Genomic DNA, 21,150 nt, shown 5'->3' on the forward strand with positions numbered 1-21,150 from the left:
GCAGCAGCAGCAGCAGCAGCATCTCTCCGGTCTCCAGGCTGCCTGCACCGGGCTGGAGGAGGGGAGGATTCACCAAACTATACAGCTCATGATCGCCTTCGGTGTGTCGCCTGTTTCTGTGGAGGAGTAGTAGTCATGACAGCCTCAGACACCGGCCAGCACCCTCCTCCTCCTCCTCTTCCTCCTCCTCCTCCTCCTCCAGCTCAGCTCGCTGGAGACGCTCGGCTCTGAGGCGCATTGCTGCTGCGCTTCCTCTTCTCTTCTCCAGCGTTGTTTCTGGACCCTGCAGTGACCATCGACTGCAGCAACTAGTCGACCCCCTGTTTGTGCTCTCGGTGCACCCAGAAGAGCTCAGGCAATGCCATCTGTCTCGACTGGAAACACTGTTATCTGAAGTTGGTGCAATGGAGACTTCTGGGAGTGATGCAGCGGTCACATACTTGGGGAGAGCTGAGGAAAGAGACGGGTATTATGATCTGGAGCATCTGCCTCCACTGCTGGAGGATGAGGTGAGGCAGAGGACTACATGTTGGGGGGTTTATTTTAACAAAAATATATATAAAACAGCTTGTAGATAATGTTCTTGCATGTCCTTTGAAGCTGTCATATTGAGTTCAAGATGATTATATTACATGATTTTCCTTCAGAAACCATAATACTGAGGGTTTAAGTCAGTTTGCAGGCCTTGGATTATTAGAATATTTGATTTGCACTTCTGCTGCATCAAGACTTCTTAGTTGTGAGTTCATGTCTGCACCAGATGGCAATGAAACTGATGCTGTTTCATGTTATTTTTTATATTTTATGTGTAACTTCTTTCAATAACCAGTGGTAGAAGAAGTATCCCAGCTGTTAAGATCCTTTACTAAAGTAAAAGTAACAATCATTTCAAAATAAGTCCTGAATTTGAAATTCTACTTGAGTAAAAGTACAGACGTACATGCAGCAAAATCTATATGGTAAAAGTACTTTAGTAACTATTTTATATAGAGTTAAGTGGTGTTTGTTTGTTCCCAGAATAGGGGCCGGGCCCCTCCAACAGGTCAACAGGTAAATCTGAGGGCCCTGAGATGATTAGTGGAGTAGGACAGAAGAAAATATAAAGTCCTGCTACATAAATTTGTATTTATTCTTTGGACTTTGGACTAAATCTTTGCTTTTTTTTTGGTGAAATATTGGATAAATGTAGGTTGGGCTGCAACTAACAGCTATTTTCATTGTCGATTAATCTGTTGATTATTTTCTCGATTACTCGATTAGTTGTTTGGTCTATAAAATGTCAGAAAAATGTCGATCAGTGTTTTTCAAAAGCCCAAGATGATGACCTCAAATGTCTTGTTTTGTCCACAACTCAAAGATATTCAGTTTATTGTCATAGAGGAGTAAAGAAACCAGGAAGTATTCACATTTAAGTAGCTGAAATCTGAGAATTTTATCTTTTTTTTTTCTTAAAAAAATTACTCAAACGGATTAATCGATTATCAAAATAGTTACTGATTCATTTAAAAGTTGACAACTAATCGATTAATCATTGCAGCTCTAATTGTAGGTCTACCTATTTTAGCCTTGAACAGCTATTTAAATTAAATTATGTGCATAAATCTAGGGGATACCATCTAGATATCTCTTTTTGTAAGGTGTCACAAGCCAGAAATAAGCCAATGTTTTGTATTTTGAAAGCTAACTACATGTAAAATCTTTATCTCAAAAGTAACTAGCCGTCAGATAAATGTAGTGCGGTAAACTACAATATTTCCATCTGAAATGTGGTGGAGTAGAAGTATAAAGTAGCATAAAATGTATATAAATGAAGTACAAGTACCTCAAAGTTGTACTTGAGTAGATGCACTTTTAAACATTGACGAACTCTTTCACTGTTCCTCTCAGTCCCAGCGAACACACCACCAGTTTCGTCACTCCAAACTCGCAGCTCAGAGGCAAACTTATGTAGGACAGCATATCTAACTTGAGGGGGGTGAGAGAGACTTCCAGCTTCCCTCTGCACTGATCTCAGGGGAAACTGTCTATTTATGGGGCTACTGCTACTGCTGCTGCTGCTGGTTTGCTTAAAGTGCCGCTTTTCTGCCCTGTAATCGTGCTCTACCCTACTAGATCACATCGATATGCTTTGTTCACAATCTGCTGCAACTCTCCTGCACCTAAGAAAGTCAAAACGGACACTTCTCCTGCAGCCAGTCAGAGATAATGCAGTGATTTTTACTTTCACATTTGGACTAAAAATAAGTTCCCATTGAGAAGTCCTCATAAATAATGGCATGGAAGAAATAAGGTAATGGAAGTACTGGATGTAGTGCTTGACAGTTGATGCTTTGTGATGCCTCTCACTCCCCTCCTCCACCCAGTCTGTCTGAGTTAAGGCCAGCTTTGTGTTCAATTGCAACCCGAACAGAAGATCCTGTAATTATCAGACCGCAGTATTTTGTGCTGGAAGGACGCTGCGTGGAATCTCTGAGATCACTGCGTCTGCCAGGATAAATGGGGATCACAGATGATGTAGTGTGTTCGTGATATGTGGGTATCAGAGTCACTCCATGGCATAAAAAGAGTGTGTGTGTGTGTGTGTGTGCAGCAAAATGCCCTTGCTACTGAGGAAAATTCAGGATTTTTTACTGCTAGCGTCAAAATTGGGGCACTATTTAAGGACTGTTCTTGAGATGATACAGCCTCTTATGGCAGGGCCAGGGTATTTACAGTTTCTCAAAATGAAGTCCATACTTTTATATAATAACTCTGCTGTCCGAGCTGTCATCTTCTAGTGGAGAGATCATTTCCAAGTTTAAGCCTATAAGTGTTGAAAATGGGATAAATGTCTCAAGAATGTCGCATTCACTTCTTCCATCTTAAAGGTACAGTACAGTGTGTAGAATATGGCGGCATCTAGTGGTGTGGTTGCAAATTGCAACCAACTGAGTTCCCCTCCACTCACTCCTCCCTTTCCAAAACCGCGGTAACATCATTCGCCTCGCTCAGAGGCCGTCCTTACCATAATAACACTACTTTAGGAGCTACGGAAGTCAGACGGCGACTGGTGGTACCACGGTTTTGCACTCTGCAGCTCACGTTACCGCAGTTTCACAAGCGTGTCGGAGAACTACGGTGGCCTTCAAGTAACATAAAAACATGAAAGGCTCTCTCTCTAGATTCAGAGTTTGGTTTGTCCATTCTGTGCTACTGTAGAAACATGGCAGAGCAACATGGCGGACTCCGTGAAGAGGACCCGCTCCCTATGTAGATATGAAGGGCTCATTCTAAGCTAACGAAAACACAACGATTCTTAGTTTCAGGTGATTATATACTAATGAAAACAAAGTTATGAATATTATATTCCATTTCTGCTAATAGATTCCCCAAAATGCTTCACACTGTTCCTTCCTCCTCAGTGCACCTACCATCATACTGTCTCTTTGTAAAGCTCAAAGAAAGGTTGACCTGTAGAGGGCGGACAGTTTCAAGTGTTCGAGTGTTGAACAACTGATTACTTTTCAAGGACAAGCGCAACTTCTGCCTTTCTCTCTCTCACTAAATGAAGAAAGATGCAGTTCTCCAGGAATGCAATCTCAAACAACATCACCGAACATACGCAGCAGTATGACAGGCATGGTGAGGAGGGAAGGATGAGTTTCTCAGCCTTAAGCCCCTTTCCCAATCGACAAAAAACCCACTAACCAACATTTGGCTTTTGTCTTCAGTGGGAAAGGTTACAAACGGCGTTCATTCCCGGGACAAATGACTCTGCAGTAGTCACGGGTATTTATCGGCTCCAGCTCCGATCGGCAGTGATGGAAACATGAAACCCGAGTTGACAGGCTAATTGTTTTCACCCCTTTTCCGGTGCGATGCTATGTGGCGCCTGTTGATGTGAATATATGGTAAATAAAATCAACAGGGATTTGGACAATTATTCTAATTTATTAACGTACGAAACATACAATTAATATGCTCTCCTCGAAGCCACCAGACTCCAGTCAGACAACAGTAATTCACCATGCTGATTGTCTCAAAACACAATTCACTCAAATTTGACAGAAACAAAATAAAACTCATCAAAATTGTCTTTGTTAGTCTTTCCACTGTTCCAACAATCACCATCTCTGGTTTGAGAGTCTGAAACTGAATAAGTTACAAATATTAAAAACGAAATTATCCCCCTAACATCTTCACTGTTTACTAAATTTTTTTCTGGTGCGACATTGAATGTGACACACCAGAAAAAAACAAGATTTGCATACTTGTCTACTGGCAATGGGAAATGAGTCTATGGCCTATTTTTAGCGGGGTTTCCCATGTTTAAAAACCCTGCATAGTCACTCATATTTTGGTAGAATATTAGAGTGTACATAGTTCAAATTTATAGCTGAACAAAAACCCTTGAGGGCTTTGTTGTTGTTGTTCAAGCAGCCCCCCTATTAGCGAACAACCTGGCTGTAGCTGCCAGGTAATGTGAGTTTGAGACCCCTGTACTGCACCACTGCATACAATATAGTAAATCATTTCGCAGTATTGTATTTACAGGATTTGTTTGCATTATTGTGATAAGAAATGTCTTGATTTGTCAGATATTTAAAAGTAACCTGTGATCTCTAGTAGGAGCAGTTTTTCTATGATCGGGTCCCATCTTGGTGTCACATTATCTCACGGCTACAGGTGGCAGTAATGTGCCAAAATTAGTAGAAATGCACAGGCAGAGAAGAAGACTGCTTGCTAGTAAACATGGAAGCAAACAATGCTGGATTAAAATACTTTTAAAATGGGCTTTGCAGATGTTTTATGATGAAGGAAATGGCTTTGTTAGACCTCAGAGATACACACAATGCTTTTTTGTGGTGAGTAACATTGAATGCAAACACAACTTTTGTTTCTAAGAAATCTCCACAGAGCACCTTTAATTCACCGGATTAACCAAAAACAGACATTCCAATTTGGTTACCTTATCTCTGTATCTTTGCAAGAAAGAGCTCTATATATAAGCTGCCACGCTGCCGCTGATAAGTCATAACATTATTACTGTGTGTTGTTCACCTGTAGCATCTTGTTTCTCCAGGCTTTAGCTGGAAGTTTGTTATCTCTTCTCCAACGCCTCTCTGTGCTGCAGAGAGCGATGAGGTCAGAGCCTCAACGCCAGACTTTTAACTTTGCACACTCTGTATTTACATTTTAATAAATCCGTTCCACAAGAGTTGTCTGACTCAGAGAGCGGGGACTTGTTTTGAAAACTCATGTTTGGTGGTGCGTTTAGGTGCTCGTGGAGTGGAAGGAAACATGAATGCTCTGCCTTGGGGTCTCTATTGCTGGACATTAAAATGTATGAAACGCACTGCAAAGAGTCCTCGCCACATTAAAAGCCCTTTCTAAAGTAGCTGAATTATTATATTAAACTGGCTTGCCAGACTTGACTTGGGGAGTTTCTAGTGTCTATGTCTGAGGTACTGCCCTGATTAGGTGTTGCGTTCTGCCTCCTTCTGTCCTCTATTGTTTTGGGACAACAGCAAATGGTCGACCTAGATAAATAGCTACAAGATAATGGAAAATTTTGACAAAAGGGTAAATTGTGCTTAAGAGAGTTCCTCATAAACATTTGCTCTTTGCACAAGCACTGGATTGAACAAGAGCACTGATGCACCATCTTAGTTTTGCAACCAGAAGTGACACAAGAGGGTGGAGCTAAGGTTATATTTAACATTCATGAACTGAAAACACACTGTGAAAGGGTTAAAGTTGTAAGACGAAAACATGGACAACCAGCCTGAACAATGCCGTGGTAGCGACCTGTCAATCACAAGCTAGCCCCGCTCTAGAGCATACCCTGCTTTATGGTCTATTTGACTCTAAATGGGACCATCATTTACTAAATGAACATCATGCTGTATTGAAGAAGACTTGAAACTAGCGATTGAGACCATAAACTCATGTTTACAATGTTTACTGAGGTAATAAATCAAGTGAGAAGTTGGGTCATTTTCTCATAGACTTCTATACGATCAGACTTCTTTTTGCAACCAGAGGAGTCGCCCCCTGCTGGTTATTAGAAAGAATGCAAGTTTAAGACACTTCCACCTTGGCTTCAATTTTCACACAGTGTAAGCATGGAACTAACATAGCGTGTATATACACAGTGTATATATATGTATACAGTATATACTGTATGTATGTCTACCTGGACATTCTTGTATGTGTGTTTGTCCACAGGAGAATGTGTCCCTGGCAGACATCCTGTCTTTGCGGGACAGCTGTCTGTCTGAGGAGGAGGTGTGGGCGGTGTGTGCAGAGTGCGTCCTGGCGCTGCAGAGCATCCGACCCTCCCACCTCTTCCACACCCTGTGCATCACACCAGACACTCTGGCCTTCAACGCCCATGGGAATGTTTGCTTCATGGAGCAGCTCAGCGGTGAGTCTACAGCACGGACACACTGTCATCTTTAGTACGTTTGTGTGCAATGAGGAAATCACTTTCAGGACCCTTGATTTGCACTTTTCTTGCATGATATTCATCTTACATGCTACTGATCAAGCAGACTAGTAACATATGTTTATTATCATTCATATTTTTTGGCACGTATCTTCTCATGCATGAACATTTAGAAACCATAAGACACAATAGATCAGAACTGCACTGCAGAGTTTAAATGTGAGGTTGTGCCGTAACTGGAGTTTACGCTCTGTTTGGCCACTCTTTCTCTTTATTGATTTGCTGCTCTGATCTGTATCACTTTCAATTTGCAAAGTCCTGCTTGAGAATACATCACTGGATCTGTCAGGCTTTGCTGAGGTCTGCTTAGATTTGCACAGACGACATCTTTCTCCTTCACAGTGCTACGAGGCCCCGCGGCATCCAAAGACAATCATCCTATCAGGAATTATCATCCCTCACCTCTTCTCCTCTTCTTTCTTCTCTTTCTGTCGTTCCTTTCTCAATTTTTCTTTGTCATTCCCTCTCTATTCTCATCACTTACACCAGCACTTGTGCATATAAGCTCTGTAGCACGTACTTATTCCATGCCTTGACACCAAATGTCAAAAAATTGATAAGCATTGATCAAATCAACCGTGTTAGAGTTGCCAGGGGGATCGTTGTTGTGGTAACAGCTCGGATAGCCTATCAGCAGTCACACACATACGTGCACATTACACGGCCAGCATGGCATCCTTTTAAAATCCTTTTTTTTTTTAATCTCCACTCAGATCTCCAGTCAGTAATAGAGACACTTTGAAGAGAAGCTTTGATTTCTCCGTCGGCTACAATCCTTCGCAGCTTCATTTGTTGTCATGCTTTATCGGATTGTGTTCAGCCCTTCGGCTGTGATTCATCCTGTGGACGGAAAAAGAAACCGCAAGCAGTGCCCACATTACCCTTCTTGTGTTAGCTGTTGGTGCTGAACACAGTGCATCTGTGTCATTAATCAAAACACTGCGCTCTCCGTTTTACGTGCTGCACAGTTTCCCATTGATTCCGTTTAATTGAGCTCTTTGTGATGAAATTTCAAGCTGACGCACTCTTGAGTGGCCAATCCCATGCTCGCACACAAACAGGCTCTCCGTGTACGGCAGTATAATAGAGTGACCTTGAGGGCTGCGGTGATGAATCTCAGTGAACACGGCTGTTGCCACAACGACTCGTCAATACGGTTCATTTCGGCTGATTAATTAAAAACACGAGCTGTTCCAGTTCTGATAAAAAACTGGACAGTGTGTGCTCTGTCGAGGATCTGATCTGCCCATTTGGAAAGTGTGTTGAATCAGTAATATTGCTCAGCTCATATTAACTGTTGTGCTTAAATGCTGGAGGCATACATGACTCACCAAGCTCTCACCATCACCTCGGAGGCAACTGCGTCACTGACAACGGCTGTCCTTTTTTCTCTCTTATTCGCTGCCTATTTCACTGCGTTCTAGTTCCTCCTCACTGCAAAGGGTTGAAATATCTCGTCCTCCTTTTTCTACGCCTGTCTGTCCTTCTACGTTTTGTTTGTTTGAACTGTCAACCTCTTTGAAAGGAGAGGAGAGGAAAGAGAATAAAGAGGAGACAAGAGGAGATGAAAAAAGCAGAAGAGGTGAGAAGAGGAAAGGAAAGGAAAGAGGTGAGTAAAAGAAAGGCAAGGAGAGGAAAGAAAATGAATGAAAGAAGAGGAAAGGAATTGGAAGGGAAGGAAAGGAAATAGGGATGATAGGTGAGGAGAATAGATGAGGGGGTCTAAGGAGGAGAGGAAGGGAGGGAAAACAAATGAAGAAAAGGAAGGAAGGAATGAAGGAAAAGGAAAGAGGAGAGTAAAGAAAGGGAAGGAGAGGAAATAAAAGAAATGAAAGGAAGGGGAATGAAATAGATGAGGAGATGAGATGAAAGGAAAAATGAAATGAAAAGGGAGGAGAGGAATAGAAAAGGAAAAGGGAAGAATAGGTGAGTAAAGGGAAAAAAAGAGAGGAGGCGAGATGAAAAAGGTTAAGGAGGAGATGAAGTTAAAGAGCTGAGGAGAGGAGAGGTAGGGAAAGGGAATGAAAAAGGAAGGGAGAGGATAAGAAGGGAAGGAAAGAAGAGAGTAAAGGAAAGGAAACAGTTGAGGGAAGAAGGAAATTAATTAATGAAAGGAAGGAAAGGAAAGAAATGAGGAGATACATGGAAAGGAAAGGAAAAAGGGAAGGATAGGAGAGAAAAGAAAAAGGAGGCGATGAGATGAAAAGGTCTAAGGAGGAGAGGAGAGATGGGCCTCACTACACCTGGGAGGGGATCTCATAACTCCAGGAGACAAACCCAGATCTGTCATGACCCACTTTCCTCCCTCCTTCCCCTTTCTTCTCTCCTTCTCCTCCTCCTCCTCCTCTTCTAACTCTGGGTCTCCTCTACCTCTCATCCTCTCTTGTCCAGCTCATGGAGTGCATCTTTGTGGTGGTGTTTTCATGTGTGTGTGTGTCCTGCTTGTGGCCTATTTGAGGAGAATGAGGAGGAGGAGGAGGAGGAGGAGGAGGAGGAAGATGCCACGCTGCTCCTCAGCGGCCGCTTCATCTTCTGATCTGCAGATAGCTCCCGTCTTGTTTGTCGGGGATTATCTCTGACACATGAATTATGCAGAATGAAGGGAAACGGCTGCACTAGTTCACTGGACTTGCTGTGGTTTATATTCCTCTGATTTGCATCTCATTACAGCGGATGCTTAGCAAGTGGGTTACAGTGCAGAGCTGACATGGCTTTACATCACAGTGTTCACATCAAAACAACAAGCGCACCGTTTGTTCCCTTTTTGATGGCATCATGATGTTCTGTATGCTTTTCAGATGTACCTAATAGTGCAGTTAATTGGTGTGTTTTTGTCCTTGCAGATGATCCGGAAGGATCCTTTGTGCCTCCTGAGTTTGACAACACGGGCAGCACCTTTGAGGTGAGAAATGCCAAAATCTTCTTATAGATTTTATTCTGGTCACAGTTGCACCCCCGGGACAGAACACACCACACAGTCAGAGGCACCTTGGTGATGTTTGCTGAGGGAGAGGAAAGACTTTCCTCTCCTAGAATTCCCCACATAAGCCAGCAATCATTCAGCTACAAGCTCACCTCGGTCACCTCTATCTGATAACATGAGAGAGGGAGGAGGCAGTACTCGAACATGCACGGTTTGTACTTGTAATAGTCGAGTATTTCTACACTGAGTACTTCTTCCGCCTCTGATTTTGGATCAGGTCTTATCCTTTCTCTCTCTCTCTTTAATTAACGCTCGTCAGATTTGTGTAGGTTTCTTCATGGGTTCACTTTGAATAAAAAAATGTGGACCTGCTCTAGTTGTGCACACAGATTGCAGATTATTTATTAGCAATATTTGTGGTGCACTGACTTTCAGTGGTTGAGATAATCTAGTTATAGACAGTTTTTTTGCTTACAACCTGTATGATCTCCTGACTTCTTATGTTTCTTGCCCATCAGTACAATGTTAAGCCACGATGGCTGCAGCTACACTAATAAGACCCCAGTTGAAATATACCATAATTATCCTTTGATTAAGTAAATTAAGTAAATAATAATGTGAACTATTTGTATCATAAAACTTCAATTAAAAGCCGAGCTCTACTGTAGTTAGATGCTGAGGCCTTTTTACTCGCCGGGTGTGGCTGCACGTTTTGACAAAATAAAAGCAGGCTACACATCATTAGATCGGTTAGATTTTCCACAATTCAATCTTTCAGTTCATTTTACAGAAAGCATGAGCACCAAAATGCAATTTATTCAGATTTACCGGCATGGTAAACGAGAGAGACAAAAAAAAGTGCAGACGCCCTACCTTTTGGTTAAGCCAGGATGGCCGCTGCTAGAGTAATAAGAGCCCCAGTTGAAATATACCATAATTTTCCTTTAACCGTCACTCATTTGTCTCTTATGACAGATCTGGTTGTAACTTTTGAGTGAGGCACTGAAACATGGAGCTGTGTATTGACATAGATCATAAGGAAGAATAAACCTGCAGCTCCATGCATGAGTGTGTCTGTTCACTGTGTATACATATTGTCTTTCCTGCTACGATTCTCCCACTGGGTCCTTTCTGTATGCAAACGTATGCGTTATGGCGCATACTCCATTGTCTTGTGCGACAGAAGGAAGTCGACGATCGTGGGTTTTTATAAATGTTCACACACAGACTGAGTGGATCTCTGTAACCTTTACATTCATCTTTAGACGCTCCCCTACACATCTGTGTCTGCTGTGCTATAGGGGCAGTGTGGAAATCAGTCTTTTTGCCGCCTCTGATGTGACTGGATTCAGAAGCTTTTGGCCTCCTCTGTGGAAAATACAGCATAAAAATGTGACACTGTTCTCACCATAACATGAATAAATTTACAGTCGACTTACGTAACCGAATTTCAAAATAAACCGTGAATTCTAAATTAGCTGTCTGTCAAAATACACAAAAATGTCAGACCTCTTCTTCTTTATGTGTTTTTCCTCAAATGTGTTTTTCTCAAGGGAGGTAATACGCACGGCCACAGTAATAGCGTAAGCAAAACAGGAGTTAAGGCCTTCAGCTGAGTACTTACGCTTCTATTTTGGTGACCCACTCTGGGATCCGCCTTGCACATGTGTTTACCACATAAGTACGGGTCCAGTCCATTTCAATTGTTGGGAGTGATGGTTGCGTCAGAGACGTGAACTCAGCTGACCATAATACCCACTCTCAGTGTAGAGAAGCAAAACAAAAAGCTCTGTCATAAATACGGACAATACGTGACAATTACTGCCCAGAATGGTAAGAAGGTCCTTTATTTTCTCAGCCTTTTCTGCAGTCATTCACAGATTCAGATCCCTGTACTTGTGTGTGTGTAACTGCTCTGCAGCTGCTGCTTCTTGATGATGATAGTGTTTTCTCCTTCTTCATCCCCGGCTGCAGGGCCATGTTTACTCTCTGGGCTCTACGCTTTCTGCCGCACTGAACTTTGTCATCGAGCCAGAGCTGGAGGCCGAGCTGGGGGAGGAAATCCAGAGGGTGCTGGAGCAGATGCAGGAAGAGACGCCCGAGGACCGACCGCTCCTGCAGGTAGAAACTCCCTGCTGACTGCTCTAAACTGCCACAATGATTTGCCCTCACACATCTCTGATGCATTTTTTCTTCACACAAAGAAGTAATGAATCAAATGTGTGCAGATAGGCGGGTACGTAGGAGAACAACTGACAGCTCTTGCACACTGTTTACACTTATAGTAGATTTATTGAATAGCTACATTTTGTAGCAAGTGACCTTCGTCGGGCCTTTCATATAACAAATGACAACAAGCCTGCATATACAGTATATTCATACGTACTCACAAAGAACAGCAACCAATCCTAGGTACCCAGTAGTCAACCATTCGTATGGATTGTAATCCCCCTTGAGGCAATTTTGTGATTTGATATTAGGTTATATTGATAAAATTGATTTGACAACAACACATGAGAAGGGGCAGGGGAAGAGGAAACATATTTTTTTTGTACATTATCCCGCTTATTACACAGCTACTTACTAAAGAAATCTATAATTTGATACAAAATATAGATTTAAAAATGATTTAAAGGGAGGGCTGGTGATCTTGAGAAACTAGCAAAAGTACATTCGATTTTTAAAAATGATCTAACCGAAAATTCGAGCCCAGTGTTGCCAAAAGGGTTTAATTCTTAATTAATTCTTATTGTATATATACAGAATAAATAGAAAACTGCATAAATATAAAAAATAACACACTGCAATAAATACAGAACGGTGAAGTAATGCACTGGAACCAACACAATATGTTAGAAAATAATAATTCTCTTCACAATAAATAGGTAAATAATAAAATACAGCATATAATGAAATGCCTGACAAAGTTTACTGGATGGAAACAAGTCTTTTCTTTGGACTGTGGGAGGATCCCACGCTAACACAGGGAGAACATGCAAACTCCACACAGAAGGGTCCCAAGCCGGATTCGAACCTGCGACCCTCCCACCGTGTAGCCTCAATCAAAATCAATCAATCCAAATTATAATAGACTTTGACAGAAACATGCCATATGCACAAAATATGCATCCTATTGTGTTCTTCTTCTACCCACAAATGTTTCTGTTGTTGTTGTTTTTTAATACTCCCACAGGACATCCTGTCTCTGGCTGAAGCGAGGCTGTCTCGTACCTCCTCTGCAGCTGTGTGCCGGAAGCTGTCCTCCGTTGGCCGCCGGGTCCTCTCCATCGAATCAGTATCAACCTTTCAAGGTCTTTTTTTATCATCTCAATTTACACGTTGCTGTTTGGTGCCTGCTGTGATTTCTCCTGGTACTAATTGCTCCTTTTGTTGTGTTCACAGATGGACAGGAAGGCTCCTGGGAGGCGAGATGGCAGCATCCCAAATCCAGACGTCTGCTGAGCTCGGATGATAAGACCAAAGACCTGTGTGTGGACAGTTGTGTTAAAGCAAATGGTCTGTCCAGGCAGCAGGTATGTGACAGTTTTTACTGTTGACATAAACAGTTTTAGGAAGCTTCTGCTGTGGAGGGAGAAACGATTTAAAGGCACCATAATGTGCAGCAAACAGTGAATGTTAAGAGCACTGAAGCCCCCCCAATTACACTTGAATGTTAATGTTTAAAAAGGTAATGTTGGCATGTATTACATTTTGCTGCTGTTTGCCCCCTCATTCTGTTTTTTAATAACAGGACATGTTTAAATTTCCATCAAAATATACCAGACACATGGACATACAGTATGCCAGATGTCTTAATATTCAGTGTCATAATATTGGATACCAGCCGTATAATAGGATTTAATGAGCTGCATGGGATCATGAAAAGAGACTCTGTAAACCTGTTTATGATATTTTTTACTTTTAATTATAAGCATAACAACACGATGAATTTCCCGTCAAAAGCCACTCGACCATTGGGGATGGGTTTCTTTGTGAATCCTGCGATTTGATTCTGATGCTAGGTGTCACGATTCAATTCAGAATCGATACTCGATTCAAAACCCATTTCTCGATTGAATAAATCGAAAGGGACTGCACTATTTTTCGGCTCTTACTCCACTGTGTTGTGAGCTTCTTGCAGCACTTTTTCTAAATGCAGCGCATGTGTCGTCAAGTTGATGTTTTTGTGTGTCGTCAAGAAGTTGAAGATGTTTTTTCGTTTACTTGTGTCATGTTGTGTCTGTTTGCAGTGCATTGAGCTCAGTTAAAAGAAGAGTTTAAAAAAAAATTGGACCAAGGTTCTTTCATTTCTGCTACAATTTTGCAGTTATCTAAACCTTAATCTCTTTTAGAAGCAAATGACTGTATCCAACAACTCAATGTGCAGGTGTGCGGGGGCTGGGATTCCTCTCTCTGGGCGGAGGATATGGACAGCTGTGACGGAGACGGTATGATCTTGGCAGATGAGTTGGACTGCAGGTCCCACAACAGCTCTCCGGTGAGGAGGAGAGCCCAGCAGAGGCTGAACAGGGTGAGGGGGGCTCTGAACCGCTCCTGCTCCGTCCCGGACTCCAACAACCCTCCTTGTCTTTCCCCTCCGACTCACGGAGATATCAGCATACCTGTATCCGACCTCACCGAGATAGGAGCGGATGAACATTTGAGCTGCAACTCCGTGTGGAGTAACAGACTTCAAAGACTCAACCGGGGCATGTCCTGCGAGTCTTACCGACACAGTAGCGTCGAGGATTATGGGTACTCGATGGTGGATAACCAAATGTCACGAGGAAATGAGGACGCCGTGGAGACATTATGCAGCGGAGAAACAGAGTGCCATGAATGTGAATCTAAGGACTGCACCCAGGACTCAGTCTCTTCCTGTACTTCCTGTCAGGAGCTGGATGTGGACCAGGACCCTTCTGAGGACCAGAGCTCATTGATCCACAGCCTCTACATTCCCAATAACTACATGACCAAAAGCATGCTGTGCCTCAATGAAGAATCTCAGGATGAGGTTAGTGCCAGATGGCTCTCACATCTCAGATTGTTTCTCTCGGTCTTGTCTGGTTCTGTGATGGAGGCCCACTAAGGAGTTGTCTGTCTGTAAATAAGAGAAGCTGTGAAAGAGAAAGATAGAAATATTTTACATCCTGTCAGCTGATGTCATTCACATACACTGCAACAGGAAATAAACTGGGACACATCTAGTTTGTTTACGTTTAAAACTGTGAAATGGTCTAAATATTGTAGATTTGTGACATCACAAATGGACAGAAATCCTAACGGCTTGTTTCAAACGCACAGTTTCTGAATACGGGCTGTGTGTATTTCTCCATGGATTGAGTGTTTTGATACTTTTACAGTATTTATATATCACTTAAACCTGCTTTATAATATAAAAGACATGGAAATCTCACTTTTTACAATATGGGACCTTTAAGTTTGAGTTAATTAGGCCTACTGAGGGATCAGCTGAAGCTCCAAAGTCTGAAACATATTCCTCTTGTTTAACTGGGTTTGTTCTTTATTTTCTATCCAGTGGATCTCTCTGAGAGAGTTACTGACTCGGTGTGGACGGAGGCTGACAGTTAATGAGCTGTGGGCTCTGTGTTACAGCTGCCTGTCCTCACTGCAAACCTACATCGACTTTCCAGGTGATTTATGCATGAAACCAGTACTTAATATTAACTGCTCCTGCAAGAACAATTGAGATCCCAACATATTATGTAAGAACACACATCCTATTTTATATATCACTTCAATTAATGTCGTACTGGCCGAAGGAGAATGCAAAAATTATGCAAATGATGTTACACGGCTTGCATTTTGTTCTGTGCAGCTGATTTCTCTCTTTTCCATTAGCCTATCTCTGCCTGGACACTCTGCATGTGGGCTGCGAGGGAGAAGTTCTGTTCCTGAAACCTAAAAACATCGGTATGTGTACTTTAATACGCTGCAAGTCTGCTGTGCTGCTGCTGCAGAGCAGTGAAGCCCAGCAGTGTGACACTCTTCCATGTTAATATTTATCTGTTTACTTACAAAATAGATGTTGAAAATGCACCCTCAAGTATATGAGGCGACAGTGGCTGGAGGTTTTTGTTGACTTTCAGTGTCCTCTGCAGGATCCCGAGATGAGTTTTATCTTGCCCCTGAATATCAAGAACATGGGATTGTGACTGAGAAGGTTTGTCTGACTTCATTTATGTTTTAAACTTTCACCAATCATTTGCTTTGGCTGTATTTTTTCCCCTCATCTATTCTTCTCTGTCTTGGCTCAGGTTTGCGTGTACGGGGTTGCTGCTATTCTTTGGGCCACGGCCAAGTTCAGTTTATCACCTCATCAAAAACTGGCAATGCCTCGCAAACTGAAGAGGCTGCTCCTGGAGATGGCAAAGAGGACGCCCATCGAGAGGCCGACCATCGTCATGGCTAAAAAAGTATTATTATTATTTTAAAGGGCCAATATATAATATATTTACTGTAATAAATCATAAAATTACCATGATATGTCATCAGAGATTAAGGAAAAATGCTAAATTTAAATACTGCTCCGATAACAATGCTACAGCCAGGATGTACTCCCTTGAAATTTCCACTCCGGTCCAGAACGTCTTTTTTTGTTTTGGCCAGTTTGATTTGGTCCACTGAACCATTTCGACACTCCGTTGCCACATATGAAACATAAAGGCATACAAAAAGCCTTCTGCAGTCATGGAAGCAAGCAAACAAACTGGATCAACAGAGATAACATTAACGTTAGATTGTACCCGACCTGAAAAGCTTTGGCACATCTCTCTGTGGTCCGTGTGCTGCTGGGTTATCAAGGCAGCAGGTATTTGAGACACACAATGAAGTGATTCTGACTACTGCTCGTCAGAGGCTACCGCGGTTGTGTCTAGAAGGTAACCCTCAAATTGTGAAAATGTGCGCTCAATCAGAAGAGCGGACGGGCCAATGTTTTGAATTACAACTGCTGTTACCCATTTTAAACACTAGCTGGCAGTGTTACGTTGTTATGTTGTTCCATTAATATGTTCTTTAAAGCATGCATTGGTCATTTAATCCAATGCTTTAAATTGACAATTTTTTTCAGACAAATTATCGGCAAGGCTCTCCGCCTATTTTATTTCTATTCATTTATTTTCTACTTTTACATTTTGTTTTATTAAGTAACGCTGACTTGTTAAAATAAGTCAGCATTACAAAATAAATCCGATAAATAATTTGCCCTTCTGTATTTTATGCCTTGCTATGGAAACTACTTTGAATTGCATTTCATTGTATAAAAAGTTCTCTATAAATAGAGCCTGGTTTGAGTTTTGCATATCAATGTGCACAACTTCAGAGAGGAGCACCTTTTCTAAATAGACATATCCTAGAGAGAATCCAATTTGTAAAATTGCTTTGTCATTTTGTCAACAAAGGACTCTCCTAAACAAAAATACCGCAATTTACTTCTATTTTTATGCTGTCAGTCATTTTGTAAAAGTAGCTGCTCATTCTTCAAATACTGGATGTTTTATTTTTCAATCAAACACTTGAGTTATTTCAGGGCACAATTCATTCTGACATTATTGGTGTGTGAGTGTGTGAGTGTGAAGTGTCCTTTGCTGTTATCACATTGGTTTTCCTGTGGATCTGTTCCAGAGCTGTCGTGACTACTTATCATGTCAAGGGACAAATGCTGAGATTGTGTGGAACAACCTCATCAGCAGAGTTCACCCGGTAAACGGCCCTTTGTTTTTCCCCACAGATACATTTACACCTTTGTTTAGTTATTGTATATTATTGAAGTCCCAATGTCAGGGTTCTTTTTGAACATCCTTTTAAAAGGGAACAACGGCCTCATGACAGTATCTTTTCCATTATGTTATATTGCCTCCAGAATAATATCAATGTTTTAGAAATGGCTGTTGTTCTCATTAATGTCTGTCCTGTTCTGTCTCATTGAAAAACACAATCTTTCTCTATTGTAATTCTATTTTCTTTCAGCCAGCCTCAAAACCCAGTGATGCAGATGATTTGAGTGCAACTCGACAAGGCTCATGTGAGGAGTCTGCACCAAACAGCGGTAGGACATCTTCACTTTAGTATGAATGACCCTCATGCAATGTAGTTCACTTTGAAATATACAGTATATTATAGTCTAAATGAGCCAAATATTAGGAGCCCCTTTGAATCGTGCTATCAAGAGGCACCGCCAATTTGTTTTTGTCCTAAAATCGACATAACATTCGTGAAGAATCAGTAAAGAAGGGAGCATTTCCACATTCTGTGCAGTTTACCGATGTGCATTGCATGAGACAATATCACTGATATTGTGTCTGGCGTTGTTGTAACTGTGCGTAGGCTTTGTGCCCATGGCCACTGAGAGCCGACTGGCTCCTGTGCCTGGCCCTGTTCCCCACAGCTATCCAGTCAACAAGGAACTCCAGCTCCCAGAAGCCTTCACTTCAACTGCCACACACTTCACCCCCATCATCCTGACCAATGAAGGGGACTCAGAGGAGGAGAGCCAACACCTCAGAGCTGCCATTGAAGGGTAGGATGTTCCACAAAGTCATATCTATTATCACAATTCTTTTTTTTTTTTAAATAACAGTGATGCATCTATTTTAATAAGCAATTTTCTAGTTTAAAGTAATTTCATAAAATTTAAAGGAATAGTTTGACATTTTGGGAAATATGCTTTTGCTGTCTTGCTGAGTGTTAAACGAGAAGATGGTTAGCTTAGCTTAGCACAAAGACTGGAAACAAGGGGGAACAGCTAGCCTGGCTCTGTCCAAAGGTAAAGAAAAATCCACATAGTAGGGCTGGGCAATATGACGACATGTATCGTCAAAACGATATTAAAATGTCTATCTTATACACTTCAAACTCTAAGGTTGATTTCGCACTCAAGTTCTTAAAATGAGAAAAATACTCCGTACTTTTCATTTGTCAAGTATTTAATTCACACAGCACACAAAAATAGGCTTTACCCTGTGGTTATTTCATATACACTATTTATTTATTGAATTACCAGAAAACATCCTACAACGTGAAGTATGCCGGAGTATTAGGGTCACATTGAGGGGGGAAAAAAATTGGAGATTTCGAGAATAAAGTCATAATATTACGAGAAAAAACTTGTAATTTAATGAGAATAAAGTCATGCTATTTCAGGAAAGAAGAAGTTGTAATATTACGAGAATAAAGTCATAACTTTACTAGAAAAAAATCTTAATATTATGAGAATAAAGTCATAACTTTAAGAGGAAAAAAGTAATTTCCTCCTCCACCAAAGAGGCGATTTCCCCCAGGTCCGTGTGGTTCTTTCTTCGGAATAAACACAGTTTCTTACACAATTCTTTCAAGGTCCTGATATTTATGATAATGTGGTGCTGATGTACCAAAAGATTAAGTGTTATGTTATTTGTGAAACCTATACTAATTTAATAGTTTACAAAAAATGTACTACGATTAATTGTTGCAGCTCTATATCCATTTTTTTATATAAACTTCAGCAAGAAAGGGGAATACGTGTGGTTCCTCAAACAGAATTTAAATGAAAAATAATTTTAAAATATTAAAAAGAAGGAATTCAATTAAGAGAAATCAGTAAAACGAATATCTTCACAAAGTACTGCACAGCTTTAAAAGGACAACAGCTCATTAGGGATTGTTTATTTTACAGGAGAAAAAGCGGTGAACACGTGGAGGAAAGGGGCCTCGATTTCACTTCACACTCTGAGTACCTTTATCCTACACAGACTGAACCCAATCTGCATATACAGGAGTCGCCTGTTAATGAGGCGGTCGTAACTACAACTTCCAGCGACATGATGCTGGTCAACTCTACTTCTACTCTCCCTGATATTTCCTGTCTGGAAGTCTCTCTTCCTCCGTCATTATCCGTTAGTGGTTGTGGTGTTTTCAACAATTACCTCTTCCGTCAGGATCCCTCAACAGGACATCTCTCCTTAGTGCCTGTGCAGGTCAGGGCTCCCGAGTCCCTCCTCGGGTTGGATATAAATCTCTCCCTGGTGCCACAGCCTTTACAGGGACTGATCACAGTTCCAGAGAGCACTGATGGTCCATTTATTAACTGTCTGAATGGGCCTGTGAGGCCTGGACCTCGGGATTATAGCCCACCATCATCCTATTTCAATGGTAGCTCCATCATCTCTGACAGCTCCCTGGAGCACAGTGTGCCCAGAGCGTACAATGGACAAGCTAATCCAGGAACAAGAGAGGAGAACCAGTCTCCTTCAGAGTCCCCTAAAGTCCACCCTGCCCTGCAGGAGGTGATTGACCTGCTCAAGGGGGAGTTTTCACTGGATGGGTATTTAGACAACGGACATGAGGACATCGCCATGGGTATGTATCTTTAGTTGACTGTCATATGATTTCATTATTTAAAGGAACAGTGTGTAACATTTAGGGGGATCTATTTGCAGAAATGGAATATAATATTAATGTAAAGTGTATAATCACCTGAAAATAAGAATCATTGTGTTTTCGTTAGCTTAGAATGAGCGTTTATATCTACATAGGGAGCGGGTCCTCTTCACGGAGCACCGCCATGTTGCAGCGCCACGTTTAGCCTAGAACGAACCAAACACTGGCTCTAGATAGGGCCATTCACTTTTTCGCGTGGGCCACTGTGTAGGGCTGCAACTAATGATTATTTTCATTGTTTATTAGTCTGTCGATTATTTTCTTGATTAATCGATTAGTTGTTTGGTCTATAAAATGTCAGAAAATGGTGAAAAATGTTGATCAGTGTTTCCCAAAGCCCAAGATGACGTCCTCAAATGTCTCTCCTAAACTCAAAAATATTCAGTCTACTGTCATAGAGGAGTAAAGAAACCAGAACATATTCACATTTAAGAAGCTGGAATCAGAGAATTTTAACTTTTTTTTTTCTTTAAAAAATGACTCAAACCGATTAATCGATTATCAAAATAGCTGCCAATTGATTTAATAGTTGACAACTAATCGATTAATCATTGCAGCTCTACCGCCGTAGCTGTCCTACATGCTTGGCACACGGGAGAAATTTCAGTTGGTTGTAACCTCACCGCTAGATGCCACCAAATCCTACACACCGCTCCTTTAAAAATCAGTACAATTAAAAAATCTGTTTAAAAATCTGCAGGCATTTCTTTAATTAAACAACAAAACAGCGACCCACTCCATCACCCTTGCCTTGAGTTGTTGAGACATATTCATTTAGAAAATCTGCTTTTTTTTCTCTTTTCCGAGGGGAGTGCATCTTCTCCTTGAAGGACCTCCAGTACCACACGTTTGCCAGTGTTGTGAAGGAGAGGTTCTGTGATCTGTACTGGGAAGACGACTTGTTGGGTGTACTGCACTGCCTGGTTAACTACAGCCCATCTGCACTGTGAGTAGGACTTCACACACTTGTTTCTGTCTTTCCCTTTAAAGTAACTGAGGTAGGTCAGAAAACAAACAGTTCTTTTCTAAACTTGGACCACACAAGCCTCTAGCATCCCACATCCTGATCCAACGAAACACAACACTTTATAAAAAGGGTACATGTACTTTATATATTAATTTATGTGCCGAAGCAGAATGCTACCTGTTATTATGGAGATATGAAGCTGTTTTTATCAAACTGGTGGTCAGATGGAAACGTCTACATGTAGCTGGATGATCTGAATGTCACATTTACAAGCTAGGCTAGAACATGACCGTGCACTGAAACCAAAACATCTAGCAGGTGTCAGTTGACCAA

At 41.5% G+C, this 21,150-nt stretch overlaps 1 protein-coding gene across 4 annotated transcripts in view; it reads left to right on the top strand.

Annotated features, from left to right (window-relative positions):
* The first annotated feature begins 257 nt into the window (after positions 1-257).
* LOC119495926 (kinase non-catalytic C-lobe domain-containing protein 1) overlaps positions 258-21,150 on the top strand; it is a 40,765-nt gene continuing 19,872 nt past the window's right edge. The window contains exons 1-16 of one of the 4 annotated variants that reach the window (XM_037782847.1): positions 258-509; positions 6,208-6,406; positions 9,331-9,389; positions 11,385-11,531; positions 12,604-12,721; positions 12,813-12,943; positions 13,798-14,424; positions 14,950-15,064; positions 15,273-15,344; positions 15,533-15,594; positions 15,689-15,847; positions 17,058-17,135; positions 17,403-17,481; positions 17,760-17,952; positions 19,087-19,769; positions 20,658-20,796. In XM_037782847.1, the coding sequence (XP_037638775.1) occupies positions 405-509; positions 6,208-6,406; positions 9,331-9,389; positions 11,385-11,531; positions 12,604-12,721; positions 12,813-12,943; positions 13,798-14,424; positions 14,950-15,064; positions 15,273-15,344; positions 15,533-15,594; positions 15,689-15,847; positions 17,058-17,135; positions 17,403-17,481; positions 17,760-17,952; positions 19,087-19,769; positions 20,658-20,796 (2,966 nt within the window). In that variant the 5' untranslated portion in view covers positions 258-404. Of the gene's footprint in view, positions 510-4,706; positions 4,845-6,207; positions 6,407-9,330; positions 9,390-11,384; positions 11,532-12,603; positions 12,722-12,812; positions 12,944-13,797; positions 14,425-14,949; positions 15,065-15,272; positions 15,345-15,532; positions 15,595-15,688; positions 15,848-17,057; positions 17,136-17,402; positions 17,482-17,759; positions 17,954-19,086; positions 19,770-20,657; positions 20,797-21,150 lie in introns of those variants that run through there. The other 3 variants (XM_037782848.1, XR_005208594.1, XM_037782849.1) reach the window with 3 other exon arrangements.

Source organism: Sebastes umbrosus, chromosome 10 (genome assembly GCF_015220745.1).
Source record: "Sebastes umbrosus isolate fSebUmb1 chromosome 10, fSebUmb1.pri, whole genome shotgun sequence".
Taxonomy (NCBI): Eukaryota; Metazoa; Chordata; class Actinopteri; order Perciformes; family Sebastidae; genus Sebastes; species Sebastes umbrosus.